At 44.2% G+C, this 25,892-nt stretch overlaps 1 protein-coding gene across 2 annotated transcripts in view; it reads left to right on the forward strand.

The window, feature by feature from the left end:
• The window catches only part of MYCBPAP (MYCBP associated protein), an 835,305-nt gene that overhangs the window by 217,320 nt on the left and 592,093 nt on the right, over positions 1–25,892 (forward strand). For both annotated transcript variants that reach the window (XM_085617113.1, XM_085617114.1), the window contains exon 7: positions 23,735–23,885. In XM_085617113.1, coding sequence (XP_085473239.1) covers positions 23,735–23,885 — 151 coding nt within the window. The remainder of the gene's footprint in view (positions 1–23,734; positions 23,886–25,892) is intronic.

The following is a 25,892-nucleotide window of genomic DNA, read 5'->3' on the forward strand; positions in this document are numbered from 1 at the left end:
TAAAATATCAGCATGCTAACATCTGACTGGGGGCGTGTTTGGTAGCTCACCGCCACCAGAAGCGCCACAGTTTTGCTTTCTGCTGTACAGGGATCCCTACCGCAGTGTGGCAAATGGAGAGTGAGAAAAACAAGGACAGATAAGATGTAGCTTGAGGCATATAAATAAATGGTGCAAGGACTTTGTGCCACATGGATAGACAGTGTGTTGTATTGCATTGTATCAAAGATGCATTTATATGGCGCTTCATGCCCTTCTGCAGTATGCCATATTGCATTGTCGGATGGGTAGCACACTACACCATAGGGGAGTGCTTGGCTGGAAGGATGTGCTTTCTGTGAGCCTATGTAGGCAGCATGTTTGTTGGATATGTGTGACCAGAATAATGCTGTTATCGTGTCTTAGGTCACAGCTCTTTGCAGAGTGATGAGAGAAAGGGTAAGTGAGGCACAGGACTGTGGTTATAAATAGCTGACAGCTACAATATACTCTAGAAGTCCAATGTATAGAATATGGTGATTACAAACATTTTTCATTCAACCTCCTCTGTTGAGCACATCAATTAAATCTTCGGCACTCCTAATCATGTATGTCTAGTAAAGAGAAAGAAAAGACAACAAAGAAATTGATCTGCCTGGCTGGTTTGCATTATATTCATGTCCTATGAGTCAGTGATGACGGGGGAGGGGGAAGATTCTGGTTGGAAGGAATATCTTAAAGTCTTCGAAGATGGCAGCCACATGTGGCAGATCTCTTCATGCATTAGGTACATGTCCTCTTTGGCATTGAGTGGATTGGTTCCGGTGGATTGGTGGTGGTTTCCAGCCAGTGTCCGATTGCAGTTCCGATCTGTTATGATAATACTTAGCTGGACTACAAGTGATTTATCACCATGTGCAATCCGTATACTTGCCATTCAGCCTGCGACTGGCAGTGCAATGGCTATGGTCCTGTGACATTTTGGCACCACTGAGAGGGTATAATTAGCATCCAGCCTGCAATCATTACACTCAGCAGTGATAGAATCAAATTGTATTGACTCCAGTGCTGCCTGAGCACTATTCTCATGTACCCTGCGCGGTGTGCAGCCACCCCTCGTGCAATCTGATGGTGGTGTTTCTGTGACTTCCGGAATGCTTGACTGAAGTGTTCTCTTCTGTTAATTAGTTTTGAAGTCAGGGGACCCATTTATTGTGGTTTTCCTCTTTGGAAGAAACCGGTTTTTACTTCCTTCCTGAAATTAAGGTGGACTTGTAGATTTCGTATCTTTGCTGGCAAGGAGGCCGAGTGTTTTCCACCTGTACTGAGAATGTAGCTCCACCAGTTGTCTTTTTGTAATTAGCAGATGCGATGAGTTGAGGTGCTAGTTTCAACAGAAGTGTCCTTTTCTGTATCATTGGAATTTCACTTGTAGCTGTGTGCCTTCCCCGCTGCTGTGTGCCTTCCCCTTGAAGGTCTCTATGGAACTGTAAAGTGCCTTAAAGACAGAACATCTGACTATTGACGCTTGTAGGGCCTCCTAGTTTTAGAATAATCTACATGTCATCTGCATAGTTGTAGTAAGTGAGGTTGATTGATCTGATCAGGTGAGGTAGAGGTTGAACAAGACTGGTGAAACGAGTGTCGCTTGTGGGATGTTGCAGAGCAGGATGTGAGCAGCTGAGCTAAATATTGATTTAGATACAAAGCTTTATCTGTTGCTGAGGTGGGAGGTGATCATTTATTTATAGGTCCAGCTTCTCAAGTCACAGTAGTAGTGTCTGATGATAGACAGTATCAAAGGCTGTTGATTAGTGTAAAGGTACCAGGCACAAAAGCAAGGGGGTTGAAGGCAACTGCCTCCAGGCCAGAGACCATTTGCATATTTAAATACCTTTGTAAACTTGTTACCTAGGCGTAGTTATTTTTTTCTGGTTCCAGTACCTGCTGGGCCCCCACTCTGCCTATTCCTTACATTTGAAATTTACATTTACTGCTGTAATGTGAGAATGCATTTCATGCAAAGGAATATAAAGTAGGGTTGCCAAAAGAAAAATGCCAGCCATGTGTTGTTTAAAGACACTGAAAGACCTCGTCTTGACACTAAATAGAGTTATAAATAAAAATGTATGTATTCATTTGTAATGTGACTTTTCTGTCTTTGTTTCCTTTAATTATCAGTCATGGATCATTCAGGCAGCCCTAGAACACAATTAAAAGTATTTTCTATTTATATTTGCTGTTCGAAGTACGCACAGATAAGTGCTGAAAATACGGCTTTAGGTGATGCTTATTTTTGTCCTGTAGGGGCATCAAAATAATGAGCTGGCAAGCCTAATCATAAGACTGGAAGTTTGTTGCACGGTCAGCACATTATTACCTACGCCCTCTATCCCTATTAATGCCAGAATAACAATACCTGAAACCCTACGACTCCGTCAATCACATGCTGAGTTACTTCAAATGTCTGGGAATGCACCCTGCATTCAGACATCTTACTCCTCGTTCTCGCCCTTCACTTTTACGCTCAACCTGCACTCACAGCAATCACAATGCACTCACACTGATCACCATGCAGTAACACCATTCACCCTCTCACCCTGCTCTCAGTCATCACTCTGCACTCGCAGCGCACGTGACTTGCGCTGTTCACGCAGTACCTCACCCTGCAGTCACACGAGCACACTACTCACCCTGCACTCATGCCACACTTCACTCACCTGTCCCCCCTCACTGCTCAATCTGCAATCTCACTCAAATAAGCCCATCACTAACGAGGCATTCTTTCGTCCATCTCTGCACTTACACATGGTCACCTCACTCTCCCTGCAGTTGCTCCTCTTACCCTACTCTCACACTGTTGCATCACTCATTGTGCACTCTTTAATCTATGCCTACTCAGGACCATTAACTTTAAACAGTAGGCACAGTATTTTCAGATTGGACGACTCTGTGCAGTGATCACCAAGGTGGGATTTGAACATAATAAATAACATAAAGGGACCTGCAGAGAGATGAAAAACAAAATAGTATGCATATCTCTCGCCTCGTAAGCCATTGCTAAGCGCTACATCCCATTGCACAATATGCTGCATGCACCCCAGTCAGTGGTCCTCATGCAGCACATGGAATCGGAACACTTCCAACATAGCATCAAAACAAATACAACACCCTTCGAACCACACACCCTATACATATTGTAGCTTGCTACTCATGTACGCAAGCGCTTCAGTGTTCCACATACGGGTAGTAGGCCCTCTGTAAATATAACAATACAACACATTCAAGACATCTCCATCCCCTGTCTTCTTGGCTCTGTCCTTTAGCTCCTGCCTCCTTGCCTAGATTTCTGGGTGGTAGGGCAAAGTGGTAGGTTGTGGGCCGAGCTTCCGGAGGGGGGGCCCCCTCGATGTGCTTTGCAGGGGGGCCCCCTCAAGTTTCGTTACGCCACTGGTCTGAACCGGTTCTCTCCAAGCGAATAACACCTCATAACTAAAACATCCCCTTTAACCTAGAAGCATCTCAAGCTGCCGGAGCAGAAAGAAAGATGGAGTCTCTCCTGTTTGAGGCCTACCAGGCCTGAATTCAGCACGGCTCCATGAAATACCCTCACTACAGGGCAGGTTATCCCTAATACTAACGAATCTATCCCCTAGGATATGTGTGCAAGCCCTAATCTATGGGGAAGAACACAGGATCATGTCGAAGTGCCTAGTAAATAGACTTCATTCACTACTCTAACCCTTAGGCTTGAATGGTAAGAGACTGAAGTCACCCTAATCACCCATCAACACAATAGGGCCGGGAAAATCGAGCAGTACATTTCACCCTTGACTTCAGTCTATTATACATTCATTAAACAGAACTAACATCTGTGGAAGAATAATATGAAACAAAGCTAACTGATCTATGTCTAGTACCAAATGTGCAAAATTGAAGTAGTGAAGGAATACGCTGAATAAAGCAACAGATAGAAATCAAAACAGCGATGGTAATCAGAATACCTCCTAATATTTGACGTAACAGATACAAATCAGGTAACCAATTAAAGAGCCAGTCAAACCAGCCCTGGTCAATGTGTTTTCTAACTTCCTCCGTCAAGTCATGTAGCCTGTCAATGTGAGCGCGAATGGATTGTGTATGGTCAGACAAGTTAAAACAACAAAGACCCTCAAAATCAGAACAATCGTGTCCATGTTTAAGCAAAAGATAATCAATGGCCGCTCGATTTTGCAAGATGGCTCTCCGTTCACCCTGGGCGTCTAACAGCATGTCAGACAGGACTGTAGAAGTATGATTAATGGATTTTACCATCCAGCAGGCCATTTTCTCAATAGATTTAGCATTATAAACCGCCAAAGCAGGAACACCAATAATTGAAATAGCCAGGCTAAGGTATTCAGACTTGGAATATAAATGCAAAGATGAGTCACAATCCTCCTGTAACATCACTGTATCTCGAATCACACGAGAATTGGCATTCGGATGTGACGAGAACATCAGTAAACTGAGTCTCGTAATGGCACAAGGGCCACCAGAAATATTTGCGGGGACATATGGCCAGGAAGTATTACCACATGAGAAAAGCCATCAGGCAGGTAGTAACATCGTGCGATAATGACTAGGGGTAACTACCAAACTCTTGCAAGTCATATTGTTCTGGACCGAAGCACATGTTTTCGGTGTCTTTTGAAAGCACAAAGTTCGCTCATGAAGGGTGAAGGAAGTAGCACCTTTCAATTTTAGACGCAGACATTCAGAAATTGCACTAGGATTACACGTAAGGAAAAAACACATATCTCCTTGTGTGATATTATAGGTAACTATTTGGGACTGGACGGGGGGTATCTGGTCTGGTAGTTCAGTACATAAGGGGCAATACGCATGGGTGGCAAAATCGCCCAGAAGAACATTGGGGCGAGCCTTTGAAATGTTAAAAATATTAGTCAAAGTTTCCAGCGAAGCAGGGACAGCAACCAGACAGATCGCTAAGATGTCGTGTACAGATCTCATCGGCGTCAAACAAAAGTGAGGGGCATCGGTCACCCTTTTCGCCAGTAAGGTCCAAAAGTTCGATGACGAATCCCACGCAGCGAGGGAACGCGACACTCGGGTGCGTAGCTCATCCCGGGTTGACGGGATTCCTCCTCTCTCGTCGAACCAACCCGAATATTGTCCGACGACGACACATCCTGCAGCAACAGTCCAAAGAATGATCTGAAAGAGAATCAAATACAGGCATTAATCATTCTCGTAAGTAACATTTGTCAGCCGGGACCGCTTCCCAGCTATCTTTCCCTGGTCTCATAACTAAAATGGTGTTGTCATGACCGGTGGCGATGACCTCTGCTTGTTCAGGGGGATTCTTAGGCGACTGCACCCAAACCCTGGCCCCAGGGTTATCTGTGGAGCCAAAACCTTTCTGGCCTCGTACAGTTAGCAAAGTTGGGGCAGTGCCTTTTACCATCCCACCACTGAAGACCGGCATTATGAGTAATTGAGCCACTCGGTCAGTTCGATGGATCAGCAAGTCAGCCTCACTGCTATTCAGCAGGAGCACCTTAATCTCTCCCTGATAATCACTGTCAATGACCCCTCCAAGTACCTGAATGCCTTTTACAGCCAGCCCCGATCTAGGGGCGATTAATCCAAAATTCCCGGGTGGTATATGAACACCAACACCGGTCGCGATGATGACCCGATCTTTACCTTTTATAACGGTGTCATCCATGGCATGCAAGTCTAAACCTGCCGACCCTGGGGTCGCTCTACATGGAGCCAAAGCTCCGGGAGTAATTTCCCAGTACATCACAGTCTCTCTGATTTCATTTGGCTGAGCATTAACATTCGGAGGGAACAAACGCATAAGTGGAGATTCAGCATTTAGAAAAGGACGATTATTCAAAATTAATAGCGCTTGGGGCAAAAAGTCTCGCCAATTCTTATATTTGTCATCTGTCAATTTACGCAGCTGCTCCTTCAGCAGACCATTCAATCTCTCCACAAGACCTGAGGCCTGCGGATAGTATGGGATATGAAATACCCAGTCAATATTGTTTTCCACACAGAATTCCTGTACCAATCTTCCACGAAAATGGGATGCATTATCAGATTGAATTTGGAATTGCACACCATAATACATCATAATCAATTCCAATGTTTTAATGGTATTCAATTGGGTAGCTTGCTTACAGGGAAGGGCTACCAACAGGCCACTGTATGTATCGACAATAGTGCAAACATATTGACAATTCCTACTCATGGGAAGTGGACCGATGTAATCAATCTGCCAAATTTGAGCGGGCAGTTTCCCGCGATGTAAATGACCTTTAACAATTTGGGGCACTTTGCGCTGTCTGATATGCTGACAAATGGGACAATGTAAAATAACATTCTTGATCAAATCTAGGGGAATATAAATTCCTCGATCAGCAGCCCACCTGCTAGTGGCTTTCTCTCCAAAATGTCCTGCCTTCTGGTGGGCCCATTTCGTCAATCCCGCAATATCAGAATCTTGCCTGTCCACCACTGCCTCAGCAATTTTAGATTTCTCAACTGCAATGTTATGAAAAAATTTGTCAAGAGAATCTATCGGGGTGTGAGCATCCACATGGAAGATTGTAACAGTACTCTGTGGGAGCATCTCCCAAATCTCCTGCCTAATTCTTTTCCCCACAATTGTTTTGAATGCAATTCCCAATTATGGGAATGCCAAGTCGGTAACCAAACTGCCAGTCCATTGGCAGTAGACCAAGAATCGGTGAAAATATGACATGTGCCAGGTAACTCTTGTTTCAGAACTTGATAAACAGCATAAAGTTCAGCAAATTGACTGCTCTTACCTTCACCAGTTGTGCTCAGCAGTTTTTGTGTGATCGGATTATAGGACACCGCTTTCCAGTGCCGTTTCGTCCCTATGAACCTTGCTGAACCATCCGTAAACCAGACATGGTTTCTGTCCTCTGCGGACAAATCATCAAAAGGTCTACCCCACTTGACAGGAGACTCCTGTACTAAAGGTACGGAACATTCACTCTCAGTCTTAGTCGATGGCGCTCGCGCCACCTGCTCATGTAAAGATGCAACTCCTTTCTGTCCCACACGTGCCCTGTCTTGTATATACCATTTCCATTTAATCACACTCGCCTCTTGAGCATGTCCAATTCGGTGAGTTTTCGGCGAACTCATAACCCACTGCATGATAGGAATTTCAGGTCGCAAAACTATATCATGACCCAAAGTCAGTTGCTCGGTATCCACCAGAGCCCAATAACATGCAAGTAACTGTTTCTCAAAAGGTGTATAACGCTCACCAGCATCAGGTAACTTTTTGGTCCAGAAACCCAACGGCACTCTACTCCTGCCTTGCTTCTGCCACAAACTCCAATTCGCATAAAGGCCCTGTACAGACACATTCAAATCCACCTCACCATCACGTACGGGCCATAAATCCAAAGCATGTTGAATTGCCTCTTTTGCTAGGTTGAACGCATCTTGCTGTGGTTTATCCCATTCAAATGCATTCTTTTTACGAGTGACACGGTACAAGGGGGCCAATATTTGACTCAAATGAGGAATATGCTGACGCCAAAAACCAAATAAACCAATGAAGCTTTGGGCTTCTTTCCTATTCCTCGGAACTGCAAAATCAAGAATTTTCTGTTTAACCTGAGGGATCACTTCACGGTGTCCTGCATGCCAATTAATACCCAAAAATTTTACAGCCTGGGACGGGCCTTGTAATTTATCCGGATTGATTTCCCAACCTTTCTCACGCAGGCACTCAATGACTCTGTCCAATTGGGTCTGAACTTCCTCTTGTGTTTCGCCTTGGATCAAAACATCATCAATATAATGACACATCTGAATTTGTGGATGAACCGGTACCTCAGCCAAATGCTCTGCCACCAGCCGGTGACATATCGTAGGACTATGTACATAGCCCTGAGGAAGACTTCTAAACGTCATCTGACGCCCATTCCACGTAAAACTGAACTGTTCCTGACACTCAGGGGCATTCGGAATCGAAAAGAAAGCATTAGCAATATCAATGGACGCATACCATGTACCTGGATGTTTTTGGATTCTTTCAATTAGAGTAATGACATCCGGTACCGCAACGGTCAAGGAGGGTGTGTGTTTGTTCAATTCTCGATAATCAACAGTCATACGCCAAGAATTATCACTCTTACGTACAGGCCAAACAGGATTATTCCAAGCAGAAGTAACTGGGGCTATAACACCTGCATCCACCAACTCCTGAATAGTGGTACTAATCTCCTCATGACCACCTGGAATACGATACTGCTTCTGACAAACCACTTTTGTCGCCTGAGGAACTTTTATGGGGGGCATTCGTAAACGACCAACCCGTATAGGCCTGGACGATATATAATGCGTAGTTCCAAATTGGTAACATCCATCATCTAAATGCAAAGTCATTCCTCTCAAAATATCAATTCCAATTATGAATTCCAAGAGTGGCACCACTAGTACAGAGTATTCTTATCTAGGGATTCTACCTATTCTCATTTCAAGTAAAGTTTGAACGGCAGGAGTTTCCTTTCCACCCAATCCAGTAATTGTAAAAGACTGACCTAAAAACTTCTTTGATTTTCCATGAATAAGAGTGGCCTCCGCTCCTGTATCTACCAATGCTCGGGCCCTTTGGATATTACGATGTCTCCAATAAATTTCAATATCTACATAGGGTCTATTATCTCTGTGAGCCCATCTGTGTACTGGAGCTTGACCTATTTCCTAGTCATGCTTACTGCATTCTGTGTACCAGGATAAATCAGGATAAAGACTCTCACGTTTCTTAGGTATCGGTACCTCCTGTTCATATCCATTCCCAGTACGAAATGGATTCGTGTCTTCTGCATTGCACTGCTGGTTTCGATCGGCCAAACTATGACGATCCTCTCTCCTCCTCAACTCAGGGGATTGATCCCTATCATCTCTACGTCTGCTGTAAACATAATCATTTTTTCCTCTCTCCCTTTCCTCTTCTCTCTCTCTGTCTCTCTCACGACGGGGGGACATATCACGTACATAACGTCGATCATCACGACGAACAGAGCGCCCACGGCGGTCGTCATCACCGCTACCGTCAGAACCACCACGATCACACTCAGTCATCCGAACACGCCGGGCACCCTCCTTCCGATCCAAGCCACGTTTGCGAAACAACTCCCACAAACGAGCAGTAGTCTCACCGTCAATGTCCTCCCTCCGCACACCATCGGCCAGAAGACCAGAAAAGATATCACGTCTAGTAAGTTTATTGTCACCAGGAGTACGAGTGTCAGGCCGGGACTGACGTTCAGGTTTAAACCACTCACCCAACTCACCGAGTTGGCGTACCGATTCCAGTACCGTAGATAACACGTTACCAGTCTGATTAATCAATAAAGTCATCATGACCTGCTTATAAGCAACAGGGGAAGAACGAATAATACGATTCCGCACAGAAGATGTCAACGAACCATCAAGCAACCTGTCAGCAGTACCCAGAAAAATTGCCGTTTTCATCACCTCCTCTTTGAGACGTTGTGCAGCGTCGCGCAAAGTATACCACGGTTTGTCATTCACAGGCCAATCAGACTCAGTAGGATACTTTATATTACAACCCTCAGTCGCCAATTGAAGTAAAGAAATTTGACCACCACCATTATAGTTACGAAAATGATCCTGTACAGTAGAATCCGAACTCAAGGAACAAAATTTCAAACAATCGCCATTATCTAACATAATGCCAGCAGCGCCCAGTTCATAAAGGCGCACCATCCATGTGAGTAAAGTCTCACCAGCTCGCTGCCGAAATCGCTGCAAAATATCACTAATTTCTTGTTGAGTAAAGTCCTCTAAAGAGTCTAAAGAAACACCCTGCGGAGCAGCGGGAGACTGCTGCAACTTCCGACGAAAAACTGGATGCACTGAGACCGCGGGACGAGCATCACAAGGAGCTCGACCAGTACACGTAGAGGAACAATCAGTGGAAGAAGCATCAACCCCGCTCGAAGGACGAGCGCAATCACGGGGTGCACCATCAGAGGCGCAAGAAGCAGATTTACAAGCACGGCCGGAGCGAGAGGACTCGCGCTTGACAGATTCCTCACCCGAGGAACAAGAATCACTCGAATTCCAGATATTACCATCCCATTCATCAGGATTCCAATCCAGTCCGGCTTTCGCCACGACCAGACGCACCTTTCGTGTCGAAACCCGACCGCGCCGATTCTTGTATTTATAACGAGCAATTCGCACAGCCGCCCTCTCGGCAATAGTTTGGTAAGTTTCAAGTTTGTCAGCAAGCAACTTATTTTGACACCGCAACAAAGTATGAGAATTCTGAATCTCAACAAAGTGCGCTTCCACATCCTTAAGAGATATCTGTAGCTTCAACAACCTCTCATGCAGAATCCTGTACGCAGACAGAACAATCCAACCTCTGCGCCCCAAAATGGGAATCTCCTCACCCTTCGAGATGGGTGCCTTCTGTAAACAAGTAATCACATTAGCCGGCTCCGCCAGCTCCAAAGAAGAATTCCAATTCTCACTCAAACCAGTAGAATCAGCCCACTCACGGGCTAAGGCTTCATAAGGCGTTGAATCCCATCCGGAAATATCAACGGGCAACTTAAAAGTAGATTTTGACTTTCTAGAAAACATCGTGAAAAAGAAAGAAGAAAAGAAAGAAAAAGAAAAGAAAGAAGAAGAAAAACTATACACACAAGTATACCACAAATAATATACAAACAAAACCACGCACACGCCGAAAGCAAACACGAGACAACACGACGCACACAGGTTTCGAAAACGGTTCGTGACGCCAAATGTTCTGCTTGGGTTTTCGGATCAGATAGAACCCGCTCATCAGAGCCTCTCTAACCCAGCCAGAACGTTACCCTCTCCCTAGGGCCTATTCACAACAAGTAACCACCGATATATATATATATACCACCTAAGGACAGGGAATTCCTACTATATATATATATATATATATATATATATATATATATATATATATATATATATATATATATATGTATCTAGACCTCTTATAATACAAGTGGCGGCCTCGCGATCCCAGACGGACCCAGGACTTCCTACACAGACGGCAGCCTTAGCCTTGCGGTCCCAGACGGACCCAGGACTTCCTACCCAGACGGCAGCCTTAGCCTCGCGGTCCCAGACGGACCCAGGACTTCCTACCCAGACGGCAGCCTTAGCCTCGCGGTCCCAGACGGACCCAGGACTTCCTACCCAGACGGCAGCCTTAGCCTCGCGGTCCCAGACGGACCCAGGACTTCCTACCCAGACGGCAGCCTCAGCCTCGCGGTCCCAGACGGACCCAGGACTTCCTACCCAGACGGCAGCCTTAGCCTCGCGGTCCCAGACGGACCCAGGACTTCCTACCCAGACGGCAGCCTCAGCCTCGCTGTCCCAGACGGACCCAGGACTTCCTACCCAGGCGGCAGCCTTAGCCTCGCGGTCCCAGACGGACCCAGGACTTCCTACCCAGACGGCAGCCTTAGCCTCGCGGTCCCAGACGGACCCAGGACTTCCTACCCAGACGGCAGCCTCAGTACAAGTTCATCCTATGATTACCATAACATACAACAGGGGAATCAGTTTTACTATTTATCAGATCACACAAGAACTGCCAGTTTGAGCACAACCTGTTCTCTGGTTCGAGGGGCTCCTCTCTCCCTTATTCAGTTACCACTTACCTGATCAGGGTTAACATCTGTTCATGTCAAGTCACAGCTGACTAGAAGAATAGGCTACCCTCTTATACAAGGACACGCAGCACATGTTGATTCACTACAAACTGGATACTTTATTATTTATTATATACGCAATCACATAACATTACTGTGTAACACATAACCTGCAAAGAAAAGTGAAAGATTAGGTTGTACACTCTAATAAGAAAGGGGTCGACATCACCTTAGTCGTGTGTAGCCTGCACTCAATGGCCATCTAGGTTCCCTTCTCGTCTGTGCCTCGGCTCGCCTGGAGGTCACACCTCCGTAGTCACAGCTCCCTTCTCCGAGTCACTGGGACCTCTTCCTCATCGGCTACTCTCTCCTCTCTGGCAATTCTGCTAGAAGAGTATCTGTCTCTCGGTTTTTCTCCGCCTTCAAGTTTGTCATCTGTCTTCCCTGGAATAAGTAGTAACTTTACTGCTAACGGCTAGATGCCGCCTACGGACTGAAGTAAGTGTGCCACGTAACTGCCTCAGACTTTCACTAATATAGAGGTGCATTTCCTCATGGAAAATTCCGGCCCGTAACCTGCCGCCCACCAAATTCTTGTACCTCCCCGTACCAAGGACACTTTCCCAGCCGGCCGGCCTGATGTAGTGTCTTCGGCATGAAGAAAAATACAATCCTTCGATAAGGGCCGGTCTGAACCGGTTCTCTCCAAGCGAATAACACCTCATAACTAAAACATCCCCTTTAACCTAGAAGCATCTCAAGCTGCCGGAGCAGAAAGAAAGATGGAGTCTCTCCCGTTTGAGGCCTACCAGGCCTGAATTCAGCACGGCTCCATGAAATACCCTCACTACAGGGCAGGTTATCCCTAATACTAACGAATCTATCCCCTAGGATATGTGTGCAAGCCCTAATCTATGGGGAAGAACACAGGATCATGTCGAAGTGCCTAGTAAATAGACTTCATTCACTACTCTAACCCTTAGGCTTGAATGGTAAGAGACTGAAGTCACCCTAATCACCCATCAACACAATAGGGCCGGGAAAATCGAGCAGTACACCTTCCTAAGGTGGTCTCTGAGTTTTACATCAACCAGTCGGTTACTCTTCCTACTTTCTTTGCAAACCCTGTCACTCCTGCGGAGAGTTCTCTGCACTCTCTGGATTTAAAAAGAGTGTTAAAATTCTATCTTGACTAAACAAAAAGTGTACGAAAGACTGACCAACTGTTTGTGAATTATGGTCCATTGAACACTGGGTTCCCTGCCTCTAAAAGGTCAATTTCTAGATGGATAGTGTCATGTATCACGTTATCTTATCAACTAGCACATAAGCAGCTCCCGGGCAAGCCGAGGGCGCATTCTACAAGAGGCAAAGCTGCTACGATAGCAATGCTTAGGAATGTACCTATTCCAGAAATTTGTAAAGCAGCCACATAGCGTTTGGTCCATACTTTCGCACGCCATTACTGCCTTGATTCTGACACTCAAGCAGATGCTCAATTTGGTCAAGCATCCTTGAGAAATTTGTTTGGGTAATGAATGTTTTTGGTAAAATGGTTTTGATATGCTGGTATTCGTCCGCAGGGTACGGGGATGGGCTTGCTACTCTATTCAGTGCTTATGACTATTGATGAGTATCCCCTGGAAGAGAATAAGTTACTTACCTGTAATCCTAGTTCTCTTCCAGGGGTATGCTCATCAAAGTCATAAGCAACCCTCCCTCCTCCGTGGACGAATACCATGGCCATATATATATATGTATCTGTTACCCATACTGTGATTAAACTGTTATACGCCGTCCAAAAGAACTGACCTAACTGTCACCAGTGGTGCATGATGGGAGCCTGGGGATTCCTGGAGGTCTTAAAGGCACGGCGCCAGTTTTCCAATTGTTTCTATATGCAGCCTTTCTAGGCTAATCTGCCTCTATGATCTTGCCTCTTTACCTTTGAAAATAAAGGTTGTGTGTTTTAAAGCAAACTCAAAGCAGTTATCTTTATATGTATCATAAGTATATCATGACTTATGTGTCTTTATTTTCTCAAATGTAAAAGATTTACAATGCAATTGTGGCAGTTTTTGAGCCTACTAACATGTTTTCATGCTGCATATGGATATATATGCATATTATCTATATATATGGGTATTTATGTATATATATATGTAGATATATGCATATTATTGGCTATTGCTCCGGGGTCCCCGCACGCGGGCAGGACTATTCACTGCTTATGACTTTGATGAGTATACCCCTGGAAGAGAACTAGCATTACAGGTAAGTAACTTATCCATGTGCACCTCAACTCACACCCACATCACAAAGAAAATACATCATATGATCAAAGCCACTGGCCAAACATCATAATAGCAATAACCAAAACTCAATACATCACCTTGTGCAAACATTGCATCTAACCCACTCCTGACTGGGGAAGTTAAACAGCCGTGATTGAGTGTCTCAGCAACCAGGGTCCCACACTCCGAGGTAGATGCGTCCGTCCCCACTCAGATTCCAAACTCCCGGTTTCTGAGTCAACAAACCTCCACTTTATGATCTCAAAAAACACTAGCAGGTTCAAGAAAGACCTCCCCCCCCACGCCAGAGGAATCTTACCAGAACTGGCCAGGTTCCAAGCAAGCATTCCCATGGCAGGAAGGAGTTCTCACATCCCCATCTTCAAATCTCGCATGTTCCAGCCTTTATCTTTACGAAGCTCACAAAGCCTTCCGGGTACATAAACAATCTCTCACAAAAACAAAAAGACCTTGAACATGATTAACCCAAACAACTTGCAAGCACTGTTGTGCACGCAGAAAAGCTGAAGAAAGGCAAAATCAGAAAAAAGGATGACATGAGGCCATGTCAAAGCCAATAGTAAGAACTTCATAATTCTCATCAATATACAACACGATGCACAATTGTGCACAACACTTATAGATTCACATACTTCATCTCTCAATGTACAACACCGAGCACATGTGTGCATCACTGCCCACAACACTGCACTTCGAAACCAAAGAGTACATTCCACACCTCTCTCTCCCTCTCATGCTTTCAAATGCACATCCCACACGTTCTGTTCTTGGCAAGGCTGTCCTACTCCGTGACAGCTCCCACTGAAAGACTGCAAGATTACAAGAAAGAAACTTGTAAGAGAAGCAAGGCATATGCAGGACATCGTACATCCAGACTAGGATAAAATAACACACCAAATTCAGTTAAAATAATGGTAGTCAAAGATCATCACAGGGTGTCAGAACACAAGAGTGTCTCTAGCACTACAGTTGGTCAGTGGAGAATAGTGCCTTCTGTATTGTAAGTGCTATGAGGTCTAAGCCTGTGACAGAAAGCACTGTCAATATGTAAGTCAATATTTTACATTTGCATTACACAGTATAAGATAGGCTGCATTAAAATGCACACAAGGTTTTAAAATAAAATGGTCTTCCAAAATATAAATTTGTGTAATCCCCAGACTATAGGTATTGCAATATAATGTAATTTTATGTAACTGTCCCTTAAAATCACACACTTCACATCTCAGCTGGTAACACTCTTTCATAGTCCACACAGCTCGCCACGCCAGCACATAGATTTCATGACTACTAATAAGCACACCAGATCCACAAATATTTACAAACACCTATGCACTGAAAATATTACTGAAAATGAAAATATTACTGAAACTATTGAAATCCTGAATACTGAAAATACTGAAAATAAATGCACTGAAAATATTACTGCAGGGAAAGAAAGCATCTCATGAATAAAAGCTGAAATTTCCATCTCATATAAGTGAAGCCCTCTGTCCTCATCTGGGTAATTTTACTAAAATCAGATCCTGCTGCTACTAGCACTATAAAGAAGATGGCAGAATAGCTACCCTTAATGAAAGGTGGCTAATTGACAACCAGCCGATAACATGCACGTATCCTTATAAAAAAAGCATTAAAGTCCAGTAACAAAATGGTTTAAAAAAACAAGCATATGCAATGCAATAGGTCTCGCATTTGCAAGGGTTTCAGCTATTGGCAAAAATGACAATGTCCTTTTATTTGTGAGTTGGTTTTTAAAACCTATAAATAAAAGGCAATGTCATTTACAATGCCAACAGCTTAAACTCTTGCAAATGCGAGACCTATTGCATTGCAAATGCCTGTTTAGTCAAAGGTTGAAGCCAGAATTAGACTCTGGTTGTTGGTGGCGCCAGAGCGTAGGCATTTTACTGCTGCACAGCTATTTTTTGTAGCGTACAGATCTCTCATCAGCCAAACCAGTGTGTTCTGGGAATTGTAGTCTTAGCTGCTGCCATTTAACTAATTAACTAACACACCTGCTGACTGCTAAGTACCAGTGTGAGAGATCTAACGATTCGTGTCTGAAATGCCAGGACTGGAGAGAGGGAGACGATTCCATAATACAGTAGGTGAGGGTCTGGAGCACACAGGGTGATTCCTAGGGGGCGGCGCAGAGAAACGAAACTTAGAAGATATTTAAGGCTGTGGCTGGGGAGTTTTGTTCTCTTTGTCCCCTCGGACCACAGCAGGGCTACAGGAGCGTCGTCGACGTGGAAAGAGGTTTTCTGTCGGCGGGCAGAGTGTGACGGGCTGGGGTGGGGGGGCTATGGCATAGTGTTGGTTAATGTGTTGTATTTGGATGTTATATTTCATGTCATATAGGTATTGTTTGCGGCGCGGCAATGGGCAGAGGACGAGGTGATGAATGGGCGTGGCATTGCGGTAGATGATGGTGAATGGCGCGGCCTTTGTGTTTGAGGTTCTGGGAGCTGGAAAACTGGTTCACTGTGATGCAGACAGAGGGCTGGGGAAAAGAGACTTCCCCAAAGATCGGCTAAAATAAATTACTGAAAGTTCATGTGCCATACTTTTTCTTTGTGTTTTGATGCAATGCCTATACAAGAAAGGAGACCTGAGTCACGTACTCCCAAAGGCTAGCGTTATGTTCAAAGAAATGCTACTTTAATTGCTTCGAGACTGGCGGCGGTAGCTGGTGGGGGAGAGTTTTTCATAAGTTTGCTATAATGAGAAATGCATTGTTGGGGGCTGTGGCAGCGTACTACAATGAGAAATGCATGGTTCTGGGCTCGGGAGTTTTGAGGAGCATCAGGAGTTCAGCTAAACGGAAGGAAAACGATTCTGCATTCCCGAGAGCCCTTAAGACTCTCTAACTGGAGTGTGCTATGGCTTTCAGGGAATTTTTAGGTTGCTGCGAGTGGAAAGCGAGGCAATGCTGCGTATATCAATCATCATTAATCAGGTGCAATTATACAGCAAATAAAGCTCAGCATTTCAGAAAGGGGGAATTCGAGATACTGCGCATTGAAATCCGGAATGCTCTGGGGGATAAAGTCAAGAAGTTGTCATTAAGGTTATTGGCTCCATCATGAGTACGAATACCTCTTTTCAGGGCCGCTGATTGTGCTCGTTGTATCGGGGTATATGAGGCCATTATTTTAGTTTATGTTGCTGTCCTGATGGGTGAAGAGCGTGCCCGGGTGTAGGGGGCGTGGCGGTATGGTCAGGGTTTTGAATGTGGCCTGGTCCGGGGTCGCGCTTCTCAAAAGATGCGATGTTTTGAGGCGATCAGTTGTTAATTGCGGTCTGCTGCCAGGCGTTTGCAGTGTTGAGCGTTGGCCGGTCCTGGCCAGGGTGCGCGTTTCAGCGTTCGCGCGGCAAACAGATACGATGTTAAACAAGCATCTAGGTTTCTGCAGCTTATTTGAAATCCATTTATTTTTAAAAACAAAGTTTGTAATAGGTGTTCCATTAAGCTGCCAAACCTAAAGAGGTTACGTTGGGGGTTCCATGGCGGTATAGCAAGACCGCCTTTAGTTAAAACGCAATATAAAACGGTTGAAAATTGACAATTTGGTTTGAATAGGGGGTCGCGGTGGTTTCCATCGCTGTGGCCCAAGAAACGTGCCTTATGCGGGGGTTGGCAAATTAAGAACATATACGTTAAAAATATCAGTTCGCGGGCTTGGGGATATCGGCTGCATCCCCGGAGAGGGGTGCGCGCAGTGTTGTTTTTTGTGTTCCGCTCCCCTCCGCGCTTAGGAAACAATCTCTCGGCATGCTGTGGCGGGGGAGCGCATTCCAGGCGGGGGAGCGGACCCTTTGAAGTATGATGCCGAGGCTGTGGCTACACGTGCACGCGCCAGTGGCCTGAAGCGCTTCCCCAAACGGATTGCATGGTGGCACGATGCACGTGATTGTGCGCGTGCTTGCCATGCAATCCACTTTTGGGAGCACTTTGAAATGCCCCTCTAACTAGAGTCTCGCCTCGCGATTGCGTAAACGCAATAGCTAGGCGAGACCTAAAAAAGAAGAGTTCCGGTCTATCCTCCAGTTGGGAAAGAATTGTTCAGTCATTTTCTGCTTTCATGTTCTAACTGTTCCTTATGGAAATAGTCTTCTCTCAAGTCAGCATTCCAAAGAAGGCATAAAATACCAAGTGGGGCCAATTAGCAGACACCTATGGTGAATTGAAGGCCAGCTTGACAAACTAACAATAAAATAAAACAACCAGCGGTGTAGGAAGGACGGCAGCAATGACAGGATGGAGGGGGTGTGAGCGAGAACGCATCATATGGCCTGAGGTGGCCATCAAAAAGGAACAACAAGCAGCCGCTTGGTAAGAAAAACTGCAATGACGGGAGGGAGTGCAAGTGAGGAAACAACAGGTGGCCAGAGATGGCCAAAAGAAAGAAACAATCAGTAAATTCTGCTGGGAGTATACCAAACCCCCAAAGGCAGGACAGATGTACACTACTTACCAACCAGAGCAAAGGAATTTCAAAAGGCAGGCTAAACAACCAACCAAAAGCGATGGGCGTGTTGAAAGCCCTTAGACTGGATACAGCATGTCTTACAGACAGTGCATGTGCTGTTTAGGCTCGACCTAAAAATGATTAGTGACAGTTTTAATCTTTCACTATTCAGATGTACCGTTAAGTTGGTTAACCCTGTCGATTGTTAAAAGCACCAAGAGAAAAAAAATGTAGTCCATCCAGAGTTTTAAACTGTGATATGCAGGTTACGCACAGAACTTTACAGTGCTCAACCCACTGAGAAAGTTTAAATGATTCACATATTTTTGCATGATTAAAAGCGTTACTTTCAGGGATTATTCCCAAAAAAGCTTTGCCACAAGGGCCCCCATTATGACTGGCATCTTGATTACGATGGGGCCAATAACAGCAATTAACGGCCCCATCGGAATTATAACTTTGTTACTTTTACAATGATATTTTGGCTGCTGAAAACTGCTGAAAGTCCATGGGAACAATGAGGAACTACCGGGGAATAGGACACTGAAATACTAATCCCCTCTGTAATTTCTTTCCTTAGTGGACTATCAAAGTGTGTCTCCTAAGGTGCTGTATCTTCCTCATTCCTCTAGTCACTGGTACCCTCGGTATTTGTAACTCCACGGATAAGGACAATTTGGCCCATCTTTCGGACCACGTTAAATGAGTTCCCAGGTGTATGTGTCTACATATACTTCATATGCAAAGTTTTCTTCTGTGAATAGCTCAAAGTTTAAATTAAAGTGAGCTCTCAATATGTTTTTTATTAAAACTTCAAACTTGGCTAGATCTTTTTTACTCAGAAAGTTCATGAATTGCACATAAGAGGACTCGCTGAATACCTTGCAGTGCATAGTTACCTAAATTTTGGTTTGGAGGACTGCAGTGCAGACATGAAGCCATAGGGGTTGTGGGGAGTTGCTAATCTTTTTCTTGCAAGTTTCGCAGCATTCTATAGGATACTTCAATACTTTCCAAAGTATTTGAAAATGATTTTGCAAATAGCAAAACACTGGACATCTCTACAAAAATATGAGGTTACATTTACACACTTCCGCAAACACAATTGACAATAATTGACTTGTTAAGGTAGTACAGGTTTTTATTCAAACTAAACCACAAAAAAAAATCGCGCCCGGGGGGCAAGCTTGAAAGCTGAAGTTACTGTGCACTCGAGGCCTACGTGTCTGTCATGTGACTGTTATTAGTATACTGTGCTGGATGCTTGGTGCAGGCTGTCACCCATCTTAAACCTACAGCGCATTGCAAACATGGTAAGAATGAAGTCCTCAAACGGGCAGCGCAGCTTACGTTAGCCGTGCATTCTTTTTCAGGCAGACTGTTTTGCTTTACACTCCCAAATAAAAGAAATTCAGCACTACCTAGCAGAGGCACACAGTAAAGCAAGAAAGCACCTGGAAAGCGGCGGGGTGGGGGGGGGTCTCCACACTCACCAAATGAGGCTCATCAAGAGGCTGTTTTCAGAATAAAGTGTGGGGTTTTATTAGTGCAACACTCTCGAACAGAAAGGCTTTCCCAGATGTCAAATGAATATAATGACTTACAAGTCAGAAAATAATGAAACAGTCGCAAATTAAATGCAAAGGAGCAAAACTTAAGCAGATAATAATAATGGAACATTCACAAGTCAAATGCAAGTAAAATATAAGCAGATAATAATAATAATGGAACATTCACAGGGCACATGAGAGTAAAATATAAGCAGGTAATATTAATGGAACATTCCCAAGTCAAATGAGAGTAATATATAAGTAGATAATAATAATGGACGTCCAATGCAAGAAACAAGCGATGTCAAATGCAAGTTATCAAATGCAACAAATAAACTCTGTCAAATAAAAGACTCAAATATAAAGAGCATATATACACAGCATGGAAGCATATAAAATATATATATAGAATACATCAGATTATGCCAATGAACAAGACCCAATGAAGAAATTAATGTGCACACAGACAAAAACACATATAAAAACAATAATCACAGAAAATACCTGACCGGCTGCAATATCTTCATCTTAGCCCATACAAGACTGGGGGATACCAAATTACGATCATGGGGTCAAGAGACTCCTCAAGCCGGGAAATGCAGCACTGAGCAGATGCCTCCACCTCTCAGGAGAGAATCTGGTTTTCGAGGCAATAAACCCCAGTTTTTATAATATTGTCAATGCACAAGAAGGTTGGAAAAGACACACTCTAGGTCAAGGAAACGTACTGATGTGGCAAGGCTCCCGCAAGCATTCCAAGGCAAAGGATTTCTCATGCATTCTCCTTGCGCTCCCACACTACATTTTCCAGCTCCTTATCTTAGTGAAGCTCGAGAAAGTAGAAACATATCAGAAGTACAAAGAAACACCCTCAAAGAGGAAAACAATCTTGAACGCGAATGACCTAAATAACCATGATTAATCTTGGGGCCTGCTTCTGTGTGCAGAACTTAGGTCAGACAGAGTCAGAATTCAACATGGAGTTAGAGCAAAAGTAAAGGTAATAATTAAAACTTCATTTCCCAATGTACAACCTAATGCACATTTGTGCACCACTGCCTACAGCAATACACTCTGAGACACAGAAGTACATTTCACAAATTTCTCTCTCTCATCCTTTCAAATGCACATCTCACACGTTCTGTTCCAGGCAAGGCTGTTTTTCACTGTGCTGAGGAGAAGATAAACAATCCTACTCTGAAGCTATAAGGAGACACGAAATAAAATCACAAGTCAAAATGCAAATGCACAAAAACTTAGGTCACACATCCAAGCTGGAGTAAATTAAAACACATAGTCAATTAAAATACTGGTAGTCAAAGGTCATTAGATGATCCCAATACATATGAGTGCATATAGCAATTGAGACGCCCTTGCCTAGCCCCTGAGTTTCACACCAGCCATTGAGACAGATGAAACCTGCCCAGAACCATGGTGTGTGCTTTCATTGGAAAGCTGTCCAGCAAACCCCATTCCCGCAGCCGCACCCCCACACCCCTCCCTCAACCCCAACAGCTTGCCCAGAAGCAGCAACTGTACCCCACGATGCACAGAAAAGGCCCTGAAAGCAAAGCATTCCATATCAAAACCACCACCCACAGCACCCTCGGCTATCCAAGCACTAACAGCCATGCTCAACTCCGCCAATGCACATCAACTCCGCCTGCAGTACCTACTACCATTCAAACTGAGGGCCCCCTGCACAGCTCCTGCCATGGATTTCAAATCTGGCATGCAACCGTCACCTCTCTTTCAGCACCGGCACCCAAAAACAGCCCTGAACATACATCTCCTTCCTGACCTGCAGCAAGATCTACCCCTCTACTACAGGTAACCCCAAAGTGCTCTATCGATGCACCTCTCGAATGCTTTTTCTCCTAACCTCTTTCTCGCCATTGCTCTATCACACTCTCTGTCTGTCTCTCTCCCTCTCTTGCAAATAATTTATACATAAATTGTACATTATTATAAACCCTGTTTATTGTCTCTAGCAGTTACATTCCTGGATTATTGCCTCATTCACGAAAGTGTTCATTTTTATTTTTACAATTTTTAAAAATTATAATTAATCACATAGGCGTAGCCTAATGCATTTACCAATGCTTGTTAGGTGAGCTGTTGTGTGATGTAGCATGACTAGTGAGCTCTTGAATGGCTCAAAATATCTACTATGATGCTGGCGGCGTTCATAATGGCTACAGAAGAGATTCGCAGACAGGTTGCTGGGGGGGCCGGGCTATCCTCATCCTTCTAGGCCTATCGGCAGCATTTGACATCGTGAATCACATGGTGTTAGTATGGCGGCTGAAGGCTCTGGGGATTGGGAGAATGGCTCTGGCCCTCCTCACCTCCTTCCTAACCTGTAGAGAGCAGAGCATAGTCTGGGACCATTTGCAATCTGACACCGTTCATCTTCCTTGCCGGGTGCCGCAGGGATCGGCTCCATCACCCACCCTCTTTAACATATTTGTCACTCCTCTGGCTAGAATCATTAGAGAGCACGGTTTCGCTTTGGTCTCTTATGTGGATGATTCCCAACTTATTATATCCGTATAAAAAAATCCAGAAGCTACTGCCGTTAGCTTCCATACCTGTCTGACCGAAATCATGAGTTGAATGAGTCAAAACTTTCTTAAGATTAATATCAAGAAAACTGAGGTGATGGAGTTTGGTAAGGGCCCTTCCGTGTGGAACCAAACCTAGTGGCCAACAGAGGCGGGTGAGTGTCCCTGTCCAACATCTAAGGTCCGGAATCTAGGAATCATCTTGGACAATCAATTACATTTTGCAGGAGAGATAAACCGCCTTCTTCCTGTTTTTTCTTACTGAAGATCCTACGTAAGATTTTCCTTTTTATTCCTCAGGAACTCAGGAGAACTGTGGTGGTAGCTCTTATTCTCTCTAGAATTGACTACTGTAATGCACTTTTTGTGGGTATTGGCAGAGCTCAGATGTCCAAATTACAGTCTTTACAAAATGCACCCGCTCGCCTGCTTTTAAATATCACCAAAGGCCATTTTACCTCAGCTGGAATAAGAGCATTACATTGGCTCCCTATTCAGCAACGAGTGGAGTTTAAGGCCCTCTGTTAGGTCCACAAGGCACTATATGGTGGCAGAGCTGCTGATATTCAAAAATTGTTCCTAAGGTACTCGCCTATGAGGAACCTAAGATCAACTAATGTGGGTTTTGTTCAAATTACCAAATTTTGCAGAGCTAGATGGGGAGGCAGGAGTTTCTCCTACTGCTCAGCCACTCTGTGGAATAAGATGCCAACTGTTATGAGGCTGCAACCTAACTTGCAGCTTTTTAGGAAACTACTTAAATCCTGGCTGTTCCCTCCTAAATAAGCTATATGAACTTACAGAGCATCACTGTCTCACATCATTCAGCGCCAAGACGCCACGGCATTCGAGCGCTTTATAAACTTATTTTCATTTTAAGTTATATGCGTTTTCAGTCCTAGAATGGAAAGGCATGTCTGGTGACTTGTCCAATAAAGCAGGTTCTTGCAAAATGGTGAAGAGGTAACATGTTTTGTAGATATTGGGCAGAGCAATGTACCTGGCTAAAAAATTAACAAAGTGACGTCTATGTTAAATGGAAAAAAGTCTCTGCTGAAAAGTGTGGTGGATAAGTGTCTTTTGACAGGCAAATTTGTTGTAGTTATTTTTCCACTCTCTTCATAGGGCTATCGAGCTGGAAGTGAGTTCTGGAACCAACCTAAACACATAGGAGATGAACTCAGTGGCTTGACTGTAACTTTAACTCAGAAGGAGCGGGGATATCCAGAGCCCCTCATTCATGTGCGAAAACCAAGAACTACTCAACTGGAGGCAGGTGAGGAAGTTTGCATCATACACTCTGGTATGTGTAGCAAGCAACGTAAGTGATAAATACACCCTATGGAAGAAATTCGAGAAAGGTAACGATTACAGATTCAGAATGGCAGAGGTGTCATGCAGGCCCTGTGATCTGTTGTGCATGTCTTTTCCTAGGTCTCAGAAAGGCCTTTTTGGGAGACAATCAGACCTTTAAAAGTTTGATCACTGGTCACACATAATAAAATGGGTTTACTTATAAAGATGTGGAACTTAAATTAAAAAGCCATAATAATTAAAATTCAAGAACTCAGTTGCATGCAGAGAGAACTTTTTCCCTTAAAAGTTTATCAAGTCACAGGCGACTTCTGACATAGCTAAGCACCTGATTGTCACATACAGATACACCACATGTAATGGCACAGTGCTCCACTACAGGTGATTATATAACTCCTTTCGGATATACGTTATTAAGTCTCTAGTGCCACCTTCTCCTCGGGGAAACCTTAGTAAATGCACCTGAAGGTTCATTCTCACTCATCACTCTTAGTGCTGCCACTGTTACAGTGCTTGATCTTGTGAAAATCTAAGTATTTTCACTCCTCAGACACTTATCAAGCAACAAATATGTGAGTTTCTAGATCGAATAAAGAGAGATGAGATAGTTGAGCTTAGTTAGAGTGGTACCTGCTAAGAGGGCAAACAGTTAAAAACATGTCTTCAGTCCTCAGGGCGAAGTGTAGGTTTACAGTAGAAGATGCGCGTTATGTTGTACCTAGGGTAGGGTACACAGTATTAGGGTGCTGCCAACTACCAAAATGGAGTGAAAAAGATTGTGTACTGGCTAACGTAGATGTGACATCCAGTTCTAAGGTACAGGGTGTAAAGAATGTAGGATTATATCAGGAATTGTGCAGGTTGGGTGGGATCGTGGGATTTGTCGAGCAGAGAGGGGATCAGTGAGAAGGGCTTTCGGTCTGATATGGGCTACAATAGAGTGTAGTAGCATGTGTACAGACGTCATGGCTATCATAGCTGGTGTATCGATAATCATAAAGGACTCTTGCAGGGTCATGTTGGGGAGGGGTGTGCAGCATATGGAGGATATTGAGAGACTGCATATTATGGGGCTACTGTGTGATCTGTGCATGTCTAAATCATACCGTGGGATGTGTACATTATTTGTGTACGGGCAACGTTTTACGTATAACAGGGTAAATATGAAGGTCTGCAGTGGTCCAGTGTCATTGAGCTATCCACAATCACTCGGGATAAAGCCAGTGAATGTAACACTCTGTGGATATGGTGGAACTGCAAGCACAGACTGAGACACGATTGAAGATTAATTCGTTTTAATAAGCAAACATCCGAACAGGAACAGAAGACATTCTTCATCCTGGTATTTGCTTTGATAATCACAAACCCCAATCTCGCTCCAATTATTACACATATGTGGAGAGAGATTGGGGTTTATGATTATCAAAGCAAATACTATGATGGATACATGATGTGGTACAATATCAAACACTAAAATTGTACTTTTCAAAATTACCTCATGAGGAACAATAAGCTTGCAGTAGGTAATATTTTTGTCTTTTATAAAGAACCTATTAGTATTAAATGCAATCCCTAAAAAGAGTATTTGCTGAAAAATACACTTTGGTTGTCCTTACAAGTGGCCCGGTTAACTCCTGTTACTGCAGATATTGCAACTAGGAGTTTGGGGGCCGACCCCGCATTTCCGAAGTTTTTCCTCGATCATTGTCTTGGACAAGAGGATTTTGGCGCGCTAAGCACCCGATACTGCTTGTCAATTCCCTTTACCGGGGACTCCTAATTGAGAGTCTATTATGGAAACCTGTGAGCTTTAACGAGTGCAGATGAATTTTTTCGGGACCCATAAACATGGGCCTAAACACCGGGCCACTCACAATGGTGGCCTTTGATTGCATAAGCATCAACCTTTTGGCATAATCATTTTGAAATTGCAGAATGCACAGCAGTGCTAGTCCCTCTAATTGCGGCA

Source organism: Triturus cristatus, chromosome 7 (assembly GCF_964204655.1).
Source record: "Triturus cristatus chromosome 7, aTriCri1.1, whole genome shotgun sequence".
NCBI classification, from domain to species: domain Eukaryota; kingdom Metazoa; phylum Chordata; class Amphibia; order Caudata; family Salamandridae; genus Triturus; species Triturus cristatus.